Source organism: Miniopterus natalensis, chromosome 9, assembly GCF_054644295.1.
Source record: "Miniopterus natalensis isolate mMinNat1 chromosome 9, mMinNat1.hap1, whole genome shotgun sequence".
Lineage (NCBI taxonomy): Eukaryota > Metazoa > Chordata > Mammalia > Chiroptera > Miniopteridae > Miniopterus > Miniopterus natalensis.
In genome coordinates, this window is record NC_142089.1 from 137,633 (window position 1) to 150,930 (window position 13,298).

The window sequence follows — 13,298 nt, forward strand, 5'->3', positions numbered from 1 at the left end:
GTCAAGTCCCTGCAGAGACCAGCGCCTAGGTGGGAGGAAAGGATTCGGCGATGGGCAGGCGGACGGGGGCCCCAGCAGGGGGCAGCAGAGGTGCGACCAGGCGCGCAGCCCGCTGTGCCCCGGAGAGCCGCCAGAGGGCAGCAGGACCCCTGGAAGCCAACAGAGCCCAGCCCCCTGGACAGTTCCTGGAGGGCGAGGCCGCCTTTTTTGAAGGCCCTTTGAGCCCTGGACCTTGAGACAATAAACACTCAAAAACGGAGCCACCTTTCCACGAGCAGCTATCACATGCCAGGCAGTCTTAAATGCTTTCCACAGATTACGGGCTTTTTACTTTAAATCTTTAAATAGTTTTAATGAGGTATAATGTACACATGACAAACTGCACATATTGAAGGTGTAAAATTCACTACGTTTTGGCAGCTATAGACTCAGGAGGCCATCACCGTAACCCAGAGAGCGAACGTGCCCATCACCCCTAAAGGTTCCTGGGCCTTTGGAAATGCCTCCCTCTGCTGCTCCCAACGTAGCCAATCAGAGCTCATGACACGGTAGGTAAGTGGCACTGCTTAGGATTTTATACAAATGGACCATACAGTTTGTCCCCACTTGCACAGGACAAGAGGGCAGTGCGTCTGGTGTCTGTCACTCAGCATGATCATTTTGAGATTCATGCACCGTTGTGTACATCAATAGTTCTTTTTTTAAAAACTAATGAGGAGCGTTCCTCTGTTGGATACGCAGCTGGTTTGCCCATTCACCCGCTGATGGGCCTCTGGGTTACCTCCGGTTTGGGCCTATTCTATATAAAGCTGCTGGGAACCTTTGAGTTCGGATCTTCGTGTGGACTTGTGCTTCCATTTCTCTTGTGTAAATACTTAGGGTGGGGTGGTTGGGTCACAGGACAGGAATACTTTTAACTTTCTAAGAAACTGCCAAACCATCTTCAAATATGGTTAAATTTTCACTCCCACCGACAGTGTGTGAGGCCCATCCTCACCAACACTAGGCGTGGCCAGTCTTCTTAACAGCAGCCATTCGAGTACATGTACAGTGGTGGCTCACTGTGGCTTCAACCTGAATTTCCTTAGCGACCTATGATGCTGAGCACCTTTCCATGTGTTTCCTTTGCTACCCGTTACCTTCTGTGCAATGACTGATGAAATCCTTTGCCTATTTTCTTTTTTAAAAAATATATATTTATTGATTTCAGAGAGAGGAAAGAAGGGGGAGAGAGAGAGATAGAAACATCAATGATGAGTCATTGATCGAGCCCTCAACCTGGGCACGTGCCCTGACCGGGAATCGAACTCCAATCGCCTGGATCCCAGGCCGATGCTCAACCACTGAGCCACGCCCGTCCGGGCCTTTTGCCTATTTTCTTAATTGGGTTTGTTCTTTTCTTATTGCTGAGTCTTGACAGATCTTTGAAGAGTCATCAGACGTGTGATTTGCAAACATTTTCTGCAGGTGTACGGCTCATCTTTCCGTTTCCTTAACAGTCTCTTGAAGGTGAGAAGTTAAAATTTTATCTTTCATGGACTGGTGTGTGTGTTTTGTGCTGTATCTAGGAAATCTTTGTCTAACCAAGGTCACAAAAATGTTCAGTCTTCTCCAGAAAGTTTTATAGTTTGGGGTTTTGCATTTGATCTGTTTCGAGTTCATCTGTGCATATGGTGTGAGGCCTGGTTCCAGGTTATTTTATTTGTACGTGGATGTCCAGTCATTCCTGGTCCTTTTGTTGAAACACTTGCCTGACCTGGGTTGGAAGGAAGAGCCCTGAAGGGCCTGGGGCCTTGAAAGACAGTAAGAGGGTCAGGAGTTGGGGGTGCTCAGGCTGGAGACAGCCAGCCCCTGGCCCTCTGGGCGGGGATGTGTGGCCCGGACTGTGGTTAGCGCAGAAGCTGGGAGGTGAATGTGGAATCCAGGAGAGGACAACGGCACCTCCCCACACCTGGCGCTGCTGGGCCCTTCCCCTCACTGTACTGGGACAAGGCAACGGGTGCTGGGGGAGCCGTGGGGAGGAGAGGGGTAGAGCTGGGGAAGCCCTTCCCTGCCGCCAGGATCAGGATGGGAGGGCAGGAGGTGGAAAGCCACTCCTGGCTCAGGTACGAGCACCTCCCTTACTGTGAGGTCCAGGGGTGATGAGGGCCAAGCACAGGGCTTCAGGCTTCTGGTACCAATCTACTCTGCTGAGTCAGCACCCCCCACAGATATCAGGACCCTCACTCACAGTAGGGATCTAGGAGGCGAGCCCAAAGCCGCCAGTTGACCAGGTAGGTGTCCGGGTCAGAGGGGCACCAGGAGGTGACATCCTTGAGGCAGCAACAGCCAGGGGCTTTTTGGTAACCAGGCTGCAGAAAGGGTCATCGTGGCCCAGGCATGTTGGTGTCCGTGCTGTGGCTGGCAGGGCAGCTGTGGCCAAGTCGCCCAGGGCAGTGGATGCTGGGGGTCTCAGCATGAGTCCCCCACACCTGTCCCTGTTTGAAGCCAGGGGCTTGTGCACCCTCAACCCCTGCTCCAATCCCAGTGCCCCATCAGGTCTTGCCTCAGTAATACCTCCAGCCCTGCCTGGATACCACAGGGGTAGGCTTGAGCTGTGGCTGGTCAGCACCCACATGGCAGGGGCTGCACCCACCATCGGGTCTCGCTGGAAACTGCTTCCAAATCAAAGCCGGGCCAAGCCCCTCTGCTCACCACCTCAGCTGCAGGCCTGTTTCTGGGTCCATCCCCACCCCCACTCCAGTCCTCACCTAACCTCCTCCACAATCCCACCCTCGTGAGGGCTAGCAGTGGTGACCCCTGGGGGGCCGGGGGGAATATGTGTTTATTGCTATTGTAACTTATATTTATCTTAAACTTTACATAAAATGTCTTGTTATTTATTGCTGCATCACAAGTTTACCTAAAATTTAGAGCTTGGAACAACCAGTGTTCATTGTCTCATACAGAGTCTGGGGGCCAGGAATGCGAGTGCTGCTCCCAGGCAGGCGGTTCTGGCTCAGGGTCCCCCAGGAGGCTGCCCTGACAGTATGGGCCATGGCTGGGGCTCATGTGAAGGCCGGATGGTGTCAGAGGATCTGCTGCTAAGCTCACTGTCATGGCTGTGACAGCAGGTCTCAAGTCCACTCTCTGCAGGCCTCTCCATAGCAAAGCACAGCTGGTCTCCCCAGAGTGAACAATGTCAGACAGACAGACAGACAGACAGAGAGCAGGCAGCACTTGCAACCTAACCTTGAAGAGACAGCCCGTCACTTCCGCGGGAGCCTCTGCATTGGAACACTCGCTGGCGGAATACCAGAAGGGTCACTGGGGGCTCAGGGAGCCCAGGGTGTCTTCCCTTGCCCACGGGGGCTTCCCAGAAGGGGTGTAGCCCCCAGGGCTCCAGGGAGCAGAGATAGAGCAGCCTGGCACAGCTGGGGGGGGATTCGGGTTCCTGGAGAGAATCAGGCAACTACAGGAGCTTTGGTGGGGAGCTGCCCCAAACCTCCCCCACTGCGAAGTTCCTGGAGTTTCCTGGGCTGATTCCTTCTCCAGACTTCACACCTATGATTTGCTGTCATTGTCCGGTCCCCAAACCCTGGCCCCACAGGCAGACATAGGCAAACAGACTGACCCAAACAGACAGGGCTCTGACACCCAGAGGCAGGCAGACTGTCTGACGGTGCACATTAACTCAGCAAATATTTATTGACCCTTGGTCCTCGCAGGAACTGGGCTGGAAGGAGGCCAAAGATGAACAGGAGGCTGCCTGCCACTGAGGGGAAGTGACCAAGAGGAGCACCCCTCACCACCCCCCTCCTGCCCGCTCCTCCCCCCAGGAAGTCCTGGTCCCTCTCCACCCCCTGCACACGCCTGGCCTGGCCTGGAGAAAGTAGTCACCACTACTTAGCAGGAAGTGTCTGCAAGACGAAAGCCAAGATAAAAGTAGCTGGGGTGAGGGGTGAGGGGACCAGGGAGTGACCCAGAGCCCATCAGAGGCAGGGGTAGGGGCAGAAGGGGGGAGGGGAAGGAGGAAGAGATCCCAGTGGGGACAGCACTCCATGGTTTGGGCCCCAGCTCCCACCACCAGAATGGGCCCTAACACGCCACAGGCCTGGGCAGATGTCCAGGCTGATGTGGGGAGGGGTGTGCATCCTTCTACAGCTGGAGACAAAGAGAGCCACCTGCCTTCAGCTGCTGAAAGGGCAGCTTGGGGAGGTCCCAAGACAGCCCCTCTGGTGCGGCCCTGTGCTCAGAGCCCTCACTAGGCTCGGGGCAGACCAGCTTCGGTGCGCTGCGCCTCTCAGACCTCCCTAACCTAACCAAGGACAACGCCCCTCCCCAAGCCTCCTGGCTCTAGCTTTCATTCAAATTAATTGGTTAAGTCAGTGTGGGTTGAGTGGTTCCAAGTGTGGGCCCAGCTCTGAGCAGGCCCTGACTATTCCCTTGCCCACCCAAGGTTCCACATCCCGTACCCCCAGGCCTTCCCCTCCCTTCTATACTGAGGCCCTCCCTGAGCTCCCCTCCCCTAACCAAGCTTTCAGCTCCCCCAGTAGAGAGCCTCTGTCACCCTCCTGCTCAGGAGGGCCTCCCAGGAGCAACAGCTCCTCCTTCCCAGGACCAGGGCCACTGAGTGTATGTGTCCAAGGGTGCAGTGCCCGGCCCACACTGCTGGAACCACCAACCCAGGCCCTGCTGCTCAGAGATACAAGCGCAAGGCAGCCACAGAGCAGATGAGGACTTGGAGATCCCTGCCAGGTGAGCATGGCTCGGTCCAGGAGGGCCCAGGGGCACAGACGTGGGAGCCTTGAAGGAGGGGCAGACCAGGCTCAGGCAGTGACTCACCCTCTTCCCCCTTGATGGGTGCTGGCCAGGCAGGCAGGCAGGCAGCAGGCAGGCAGGCAACTGTCTGAACTGCGGCTGGGATATGGATCTTGGCTCAGCCTCAGGCGGGCTCAAAATGATACACCCCAGTCTCGGCTGGTGTAACTTGGACCACCCCCTCATCGCACCTGGAGCACAGTCCCCATCAGACTCCCAGGCCAATGTCCAACGCTGGCTAGTATTGCAGCCTAGTATTACAAGGCTGACACATAGCAGGTGCTCAGGACAGAGGCTTGGGCAGGATGAACCCCCAGTCCTTTCCCACTAGGGCAGGAAGGGCCCTCCCCTCCCAGGGCAAGGTCAGGAGCACAGCAGAACCGGACTCTGGTGGGAGAGCACCCCGAGCCCCAGACTAAGTGCCCTGTGCAACCTCACTCCAGTTCCCTACCCCAGGGACTCTGATGCCTCCCTTTCCTGGGGAGACACTGGCCTGGGGGAGGCTCAGTTCATAGTGGAGGGGCAGACAGTTGGTGTAGGACCCTGAGAACAAAGCAGGATGTGCACCAGGCCAGAAGTGAAGCTTTAGGACGCGGACACCCCTGAGCACAGCTCAGCAGCCCGGACGACAGTGTGAAAATACACGTCTCCACCTTCCAGGCTCCCCAGGAGTGGGAGCAGGGAAAGGTGCCTTAAAAAATAGTGTCCAGTGATGCTCGACTAAGGCTTGCCAACACTGGGGTGCATTCTGGAAATCGTGGTGACTACTGAGGCCTTCCAGCCTGAGCCTCCGGAGGGACCTCACACCCCCACTCCAAGGCGGGTCGATGGCTCCTGCGCAGGTGCGGGCAAGGGCAATGCCCGGGCGGAACCACGCGGGGGCGCGCGGGCCGGGAGGGAGGGACCGGGGGCGGGCCGGGGCCGGGGCCGAGCAGGGGCGGGGCCGGGCCGGGCAGGGGCGGGGCCGGGGCGGGGCAGGGGCCGGGCCGGGCCGGGCCGGGCGGAGCGCACCCGGAGCCCCGCGGCCGCGGCGCCAGCTCAGCCGACGGCCTCTGCCGCAAGCGCCCCGAGTCGAGACTCTTCGCAGAGAAGACAGACACACCCGGGACTCCGGCTGCGGCCTCTGAAATAAATATTTGCTGGTACAGTCTCAGCAAAGGCCGCGGCCCTAGAACGGCGCGGCCTCAGCGCAGCCACGGCCTCCAGGGCGCCCCTCGGCCCTGCGGCCCCAGCCGGGGGCCGGCGGGGGGCGCCCCGGTCAGGCCCCGCGGGAGCGGCGGCGCGAAGGCGGCCCCGGGGCGCAGCAGGGGGAAGGAGCCGTCGAACGCCGGCGGCGACTGGCCGCCCACGCAGACCTCGGGCGTGGGCGCCTCCGCGGCGCGGGACGGTGCGGCGGCGCGGCGCGAGGGCCCCAGCTGGCCCAGGCAGGCCGCCAGGTGGCCGAGCAGGCGGGAACGCACGTCGGCCGGGACGTCGGCGCAGCCGGCCAGGAAGCGGTGCACCTCGGCCAGGCACTCGTTGAAGCCGGCGCGGTACTTGCCCAGGACGGCGGGGTCGGCGCTGAGCGCGGCTGCGGGGCGGAGGGGACAGGAGTCGGTGCCGCCGGCGGTCCCGCGCCCTCCCCGCCCCCGTCGCCGCCGCGTCCCACCTGTCAGTTGCGCGCGCCGCAAGCTCTGCAGGTGCCTCACGGTCATCTCCAGGATGTCCGCCTTCTCCAGCTTCGAGTGGCGGGAGCTCTGGGGGCAGGGGCGGTGTGGGCGGCTCGCAGTCCAGCAGCGCCCCGACTCGGGCTGCGCGCCTCGGCCCCGCGGTCTCGCCCCGCCCCCGACTTACATCTTTCCGGAGGGCGTCCAGGAGGAGCGTCTTGAGCTGAGCCAGGCTCTCGTTGATGCGCGCGCGGCGCCGCTTCTCCATGACCGGCTTAGAGGACTGGAGGGCGGGAGTGGGTGAGTCCCGCGTGCGCCCGCCCCCGCCTCCCAGCGCGTCCGGCAGCGCCCCAGGCTCCGGCTCCCGGGCTCACCTTGCGGTGCTCGGCCGCGCTCCGCGGCTGGTCTGGGGCTCGGCTGGCGCTGGCCGGCGCTCCTGCCAGCGGCGAGGCCCTCGGCCTCCCCGGCGTGTCTGCGGGCATGGCGGGCCCTGCGCCTCCCGGGGCCGGGCGCGCGGCGTCCGGGTGCCTCTCCGGCAGGCGCCAGGCCCGCGCGCGCGTAGCCAGCCTCCGGCTATTTAAAGAAGCGCCGCGGCGGGGTGTGTGAACCCAGCTCCGCTTTCTTTCCCACACTCGCGCCAGCCAATGAGCGGCCGCCTCCTCCGTCCCCCCACCCGCGTCGGGCGCCCGCCCCCGGCCGCGGCCCGCGGCAACTGTCAGTCACGCGTCGGCTCGGGGCCCGCCAACCCCGCGGGCGACAAAGGGGAGCGGGAGCGCCCCCCCGCGCCCGCGCCCGCGCCGGCACCGCGGGGACCGGGCGCCAGCAGCGCCGCGCCGCCTCCCCCGCGTTCCGAGCCGCGCGCCAGGGGCGGCCTCTCCGCGTGGCCTCGCCGCGGCCCCGGGCTGGGCGGAGTCGCGAGCTCGCCCTCCCCCCGCGGGAAACCTGAAAGGAAATGTCGGGGAACCGAGCCCGCGAAGTGGGGCGCCTCGGCCAGCACGCCTCCTTGGGGGCCCCGCCCAGAGCCTCTGCGCCGCCTCGGGACCGGGCCTGCCGCGCGCTCGGCCTGCGGGGCGCCGCCACCGGCAGCACCCACGAAGGACCTCGACGGGGCGGACGGGGAGCGACAGCCACCGGGCAGGAGCGAGCTCGGCTCCCAGGGTCGTAAGGCAGTCGGGTGGCATCACAGCGCAACTGAATGGTGGCATAGGACCAACGAGGGTGATCAGGGGCAGGAGTGACGTCACCCGCCAGGCACGTGACGTCACCGACAGGATGCGAACACCGCACAGGTTGGGCTCGCACGCCATCAGATAATCAGAATGACGGCTCGGGGTGAAGGACAGGCCGAGCCAGGCGGGGTGACACCGTGACGCCACGCCCCAGGCCACGCGACAGCGCGGTCCGCGCCCGCAAAGGGAGCGCTCGGCAAAGAGGGACAGCGGCGAAGATGTCATTTCCAGGCGGCCTCGCGGGAAGCACGCGGCGCCGCCTGTCGGGGGCGGATGTTTTCATTATGAATTGGGGGGGTGCTGCAGTCTTGAGTCCTCGGGGTCTCCAGCCCACGGCCGCCTGCCCTTGGGGCTGTGGAAGCCTCTCGGGGGCGCCGAATCCCGCCTGGGAGGCACGACAGACAGACAGAATAATCACTCCCCTGTAAGACAGACAGACAGAAGTGGGTGGGTTGCTGGGGGGCCCTCTTTCCGCCGGGGGGTCCGGGGCCTTGGGGAGGAAGGCGGCCGGGCGAGGCCCGCGGGAGCGCTGGCCCTGCGCGACCCGGGGGGGGCCCAGGGGGCGGGGGGACCTCGAGGGACTTTCTGACGCGAGCGGGCGACGGGCAGCTCTGCAGGGCCCCCCGGGCTGCTGGGGTCCCGAGGGGCGGCGTCCCGGCTGGCCTGCCACGCCCCTCCCCAGGGGCCTAGTCTGGCCCTAGGGCAAGGCCAAGCCCCGAGTCTCACCCGGAACCCCTCCGGGATCCTGGCGCTAAACCGGCCCTTCTGAGGTCCGCCTGGGGCGCAGGGTGCGCGGGAGGCCGCTCGGATCCCCTACGCGCGCCCCCCGACGGCCTCAAGGCCCAGCTGCCACTCCCCGCGGCGGGGCCGCCCACGCCCCGGAGGCGCGCGTGGATTGACAGGGGCCCTGGGAAGACGCAGGGGGTTGGGGCTCGGTCCTCAGGGGAGGCAGGGGGAGGTCTGCAAGGAGGAGGCCCCCTTTGGCTGTATCAGAAGAGGCTGGGAAGGAGGGAGGGAGGGAGGTGTAAGAAAGGCCTGAGACAAGAGTGGGCCATTCCAGTCTGGGGGGGAGCTGGAGCTGGGGTGTGGCAGGAGCCAAATGTGGGAGCACTGGATTAGTTCAAAGTCACAGTATCTGGTGAGGGCAGGCGAGGGAGGTGCAGGGAGGGAACCCAGCAGGCCCCACAGCCAGTTGGACACAGCTGGACACTGACCTACGTGGCCCTGTGCCCTGACCCCCCCCCCAAGGACAGCTGGCCTTTGATGGCTCCCAAAAAAGCCCCTCATCAGATGGAAAGCCAGGTCTCAAAGCCACTGAGCCTCTGTAAATGCTGGAGGAGAAAGGAGTGAACACAGGGAGGGTGGGGCAGTGGGAGGGAGAGGCCACTCTCTGGGCCCAGAGCTTCCTGCATCCCAGCTATCCAGTTACTACTGCCGTGTGACAAAGAGGCCCAAAATGTCACAGTAAAAACTGTCCCATTCTGAGACAGCAAGATGGTGGCGTAGGTGAACGTGGCACCCGCCGCCTCCCACAACCACATCAAAATTACAGCTGCAGCACAGAACAGCCGCCACTCAGAGCCTCCCGAGATCTCGCTGACAGAAGCTCTGCACGACTGCACATTCTCCACGGCAGTGTATGAAGGCCCCACTTTCTCTGCGTCCTCACTAACACTTGTTTTCTTGCGATGACTATGATTACAGTCAGGCTACTGGGTGCCACATCTCCGTGTGGTTGGTTTGTTTTTATAACCGTCACCAGAGGATATCTTTTAATTGCTTTCAGAGAGAGTGGGAGAGGGAGAGAGAGAGAGATATTGATGTGAGAGAGACACATCGATTGGTTGCCTCCTGCATGCGCCCTGACCGGAGGCAGGGATTGAACCTGCAACCAAGGTCCGTGCCCTTGGCTGGAATCGAACCCGGGACTCTTTAGTCCACAGGCCGACTCTCTAACCACTGAGTCAAACCAGCCAGGGCTCTCATTGTGGTTTTAATTTGCATTTCCCTAATGCCCAATGATGCCGAGCATCTTTTCATGAGGTTGTTGGCCACTTATGTATTTTCTATGGAGAAAAGCCTGTTCAATTCCTTTGACCAATTTTTAATTGAGTTATTTTTTTTGTTGAGCTGTAAGACTTCTTTATATATTATGGATATTAGACCCTTATCTGACATATGATTTGCAAATATTTTCTCCCATTTTGGTGGGTAGTCTTTTCATTTTCTCAATAATGTCGAGTTCATTTTTGTAGAAAATAAAAGGTACATCTCTTTTATTTAAAAAAATATCTGAACAAATATTGTACTAGACCAATGGTGACCCTCTCTGGGTAGTTGGGATTGTCACTATTTTATGTTATTTCTGAATTAACTGTGACAAGATTTTCCAAGCTCACTGACGTTACAAGTTGGTAAATGGAAACTGAAACTGAAACTTTCTTGTCATTACTTCATGTTATTATGACTTCTGGGTACCTTGTAACGGACCTGAAGTGCTGATCACTTCTGGGATTTTGGGATGCACACTCCTGGGGCGGGGAGTGGTGCCCTGTGTCCCTGGCCTCTCTAGGTGGGTGGAAAGCCATTCGGTTTTGTTTCTGCCTCTGGCTCCCAGGTTAGCCCCTGGGAAACAGAAACAGAAACTGAAGCTGAATTGGGCAGCCGATGAGGCTGGCTCCCAGACACACCCCCTGACGTGTGAGGCTCAGGCTCAGAAAAGCGGTGAGTCTAAAGGGGTGAGTCACCAGAACCCTCAAGGAGTTGGAGCTGAGAGGCAGCGAGCCCATCACTGCCTACATTACTGCCTGTGGAGGACCTGGCATCAGAGCTCACAGCCATGGTGAGGCGGGTTGACAGGTGGGGCAGGTGGGCTGGGCACCAGTCCCTTTTCTTCCCCCTGTGTGCCAGGCAAGCAGAGCTGCTCTCAAGCTCCCCAGGTTCCTAAGTGTAATGGAGGGACAGGGCTCCTTCTGATATCAGGGTCAGGGTCTTGGAAGACGGGTTCTGCCCAGTGGCTGATTCTGAAATTCCTTGGTGGACATCTTAGCTAGTGAGGGCAGACCAAGTGATGGTCGTAGGAGGCGGGCCATTCCTCTAGAAATGCCCCCTTGTGCGTCTCCAGCACTTGAGGTCTCTCTCCTGGTGGATGAAGAGGACTCGGAAGAGGGAGCAGTGTCTAGGACCCTAGGAGCTAGCCCTGCGACCCAGTGCCATACCTGTAGTGGCCCCAGGACTGGTGCCAGGGACTCTGAGCTCCTTGTGACTCCACAGGGCTGGTACCTGCTAGTGAAGATGCTGAGCAAGGAGTTCCAGGTGCCCCTGAGGGAGTCCATGCTGCTGTCGGAGCTGAAGCAGCTGATTACCCAGGAGGTCCAGGTGCCTGCCTTCCAGCAGCACCTGGTCAACCAGTCGAACAACACCGTGCTGCAGGACGGGGTTCCCCTGGTCCACCAGGGCCTCCGCTCCGGCAGCACTGTTGTGCTGGTGGTTCAGAAGTGCGACGCCCCCCTGAGCATCCTGGTGAGGAACGACAAGGGCCGCAGCAGAACCTATGAGGTCCGGCTGACGCAGAAGGTGGCCAAGCTCAAGACGCAGGTGTGCCAGCAGGAGAAGGTGCTGGCCGACCTGCTCTGGCTGAGTTTCCAGGGTAGGCCCATGGAGGACCACCACCAGCTGGGGGAGTACGGCCTCACGCCCCTCTGCACCGTGCAGATGAATCTGCGCCTTCGTGGGGGAGGGTAGGGAGGGGCCAGGAGAGCATTGCGGAGGTCTGCCGCCTGTGAGTCCCTGACCAAGGGCCCATAATAAAAGTTGATGGAAAGCTAACTGGCTGCCTGTGTCTTGCCTCGCGCCTGCCCTAGCACCCTGGCCTCTGTCAGCCCTCATTCAGCACCCCTGCTGATGAACTTGGGGGAGAGGTGGAGGAGCAGTAGGGCAAGGGGACCCAGGGTCCCTGTGGTCACCAGACTGGGGTTGCCAAGTTAAGGGACAGCCAAGTGGGATAAAAACAGTAACACCCCCACACACAGAGAAATTGAAGATGTGTTCCCACACCTTTGAGAAATTAACTTCCAGGGAAAGAAAAAGAGGCATCGCTGGAGCCCATCCCTGCCTCCATGTTGATCATGGTCAGCCCTTGCACAACTGGTCCCCACCCAACATCTGGGTCAGCAGACAGCACAGAGGCGGGAAGGCCAGGCAGGTCCCAAAGGCCACAAGGCAAGGTCCCTACTGGGACCAACACCCTGGAAGTTGTGAGGGAGTGAGTCCTAGGGCCTGCCTGGGTGAGTTGGGAGGTGGGGTTCAGGGCCTCTCTCCCCCCTGGGATCCACCAGCCTGCCCTGTCCAGGCTGCATTGGTCTGGGAGGGGTGTGGACAGGGCTTGAATACACACATCACCACCGGTGAGCTGTTGTGCGGACTGTTTGAAACAAATACGCTTGCCTTTGGGGTTTCACTTAACGGAGAGGCCATGGCCAGCAGGGGAGGGGCACCTGGAATGGGGGTTCCTCCAGTCCTATAGAAGAGCTTGTGGGGAGCATCACTTGGCACAAGCTACAAGTGCTTCCACACCAGATGTCTCCTCCTATCCCAAGTTCCCAAATGAGCCCACAGAGCCAGGCGGAGTGAGCCTTGGAAGAAGGCGAGATGGGGGTGACAGAACAGACACCCCTCTGGGCCAAAGTCCGAGATTCCCAGGACACTCAGACCTCAGCTTTCAGACTCTTCAAGGGGGATTTATTTGGCTGGAGACCCAGAAACCCTCTTACTGGTCTATGGGAGTCCGTATTTGGCCTGGAGGGGGTCCCAGGTCTGCCTTGCTAGGACGGATATGTGTGGACCGTGCAGGTGTGGGGGGGGCTGGCCTGGCTCCAGCCTCATTTCCTGGGCCCCACCCTCACCTGTGTCCTGCTGCAACTCAGCAAGTGGAAGCACACACATCGCTTCTGGCTCCGAGCTCTGTGGCAGGCTTGGGGTGAAGGGTGCACCTCAGAACCAGCCCTGGAGGAACAGGAGGGGTCTCATCCCCTCTCCCTCGACCTTCAGCTAGGCCAGGCTCTAATTTGGACGCTCTGGGCCGCAGCTTATGCCTGTGCTTGGCCGGGCTGCGGACGCGCAATTCCGGGAGCGGGGAGGGGGCGTGGCCGCTCCCCGCACCCCGCACCCCGCCTCCCGGGGCCGCAGCTGAGCCGAGGCTGCCGCCGCCAGACGGCAGGGGGAGCCCTGCGCCCACAGCGGGGCCGGCCGGGCGCGCGGGGCGGGCGGCCTGCGCCCGTTCTGACCAATCGCCGCAGCCCCGGGCCCGCACTGGCCCGAGCCCGCGGGGGGCGCGGCCTGCGGGAGGCCCCCTCCCCCCGGCCGCTGGGGTCCCGGCCGGGCCGAGCCTCTGCGCCCCCGTCCAGCGAGGGGCTGGGGCCCCCACTCAGGGTCCTCCCGCGGGGGCAGGCGCTGTTCGGGAGGGCTCGGGGGACGCGGGGTCCCGGGTCCGGCAGCCCCTTCCCGCGGCGGGAGTGTCCGCAGCTGTGGACCCCGCGCAGCCTGGAGCCCCTTGGAAGTCCTGTCACGTCGCGTCCAGATGATGCATTAACCCGATTTCAGCCGCATCTCCAGGGGGCGGGGG

General features: G+C 61.3%; 2 protein-coding genes and 1 long non-coding RNA gene across 4 annotated transcripts; 2 read left to right on the plus strand and 1 right to left on the minus strand.

Moving 5' to 3' along the window:
- The first annotated feature begins 513 nt into the window (after window positions 1-513).
- On the plus strand, window positions 514-3,723 carry LOC107544129 (uncharacterized). The gene is made up of 3 exons (XR_001603871.2): window positions 514-552; window positions 1,468-1,509; window positions 3,708-3,723. It is a non-coding gene; the product is annotated as an uncharacterized LOC107544129 (long non-coding RNA).
- A 2,095-nt stretch (window positions 3,724-5,818) lies between these two features.
- Window positions 5,819-6,928, minus strand: HES4 (hes family bHLH transcription factor 4). 2 transcript variants are annotated; one of them, XM_087820735.1, is made up of 4 exons: window positions 6,821-6,928; window positions 6,634-6,729; window positions 6,449-6,536; window positions 5,819-6,370 (listed from the first exon to the last, which is right to left on the minus strand). In XM_087820735.1, the coding sequence occupies exons 1-4, from the start codon at window positions 6,926-6,928 to the stop codon at window positions 5,985-5,987; spliced, it is 678 nt and encodes a 225-aa protein (XP_087676861.1). In that variant the 3' UTR covers window positions 5,819-5,984. The 2 variants fall into 2 exon arrangements, with proteins under 2 accessions (XP_087676861.1, XP_087676862.1); XM_087820736.1 differs by lacking the exon at window positions 6,634-6,729.
- A 3,718-nt stretch (window positions 6,929-10,646) lies between these two features.
- On the plus strand, window positions 10,647-11,419 carry ISG15 (ISG15 ubiquitin like modifier). Its single transcript, XM_087820265.1, has one exon. It carries the CDS (start codon window positions 10,778-10,780, stop codon window positions 11,417-11,419), a length of 642 nt encoding a protein of 213 aa, XP_087676391.1. The 5' UTR covers window positions 10,647-10,777.
- Window positions 11,420-13,298: the final 1,879 nt, after the last annotated feature.

Excerpts from the sequence above, each read along its gene's own strand:
- ISG15 (XM_087820265.1), top strand. The coding sequence starts at position 10,778 with ATGCCCCCTTGTGCGTCTCCAGCACTTGAGGTCTCTCTCCTGGTGGAT.
- HES4 (XM_087820735.1), bottom strand. The coding sequence starts at position 6,928 with ATGCCCGCAGACACGCCGGGGAGGCCGAGGGCCTCGCCGCTGGCAGGA. Across the intron at positions 6,730-6,820 it reads GCGCGGCCGAGCACCGCAAG|TCCTCTAAGCCGGTCATGGA; the intron begins GTGAGCCCGGGA and ends CCCGCCCTCCAG. Across the intron at positions 6,371-6,448 it reads GCGGCGCGCGCAACTGACAG|CCGCGCTCAGCGCCGACCCC; the intron begins GTGGGACGCGGC and ends TCCGCCCCGCAG.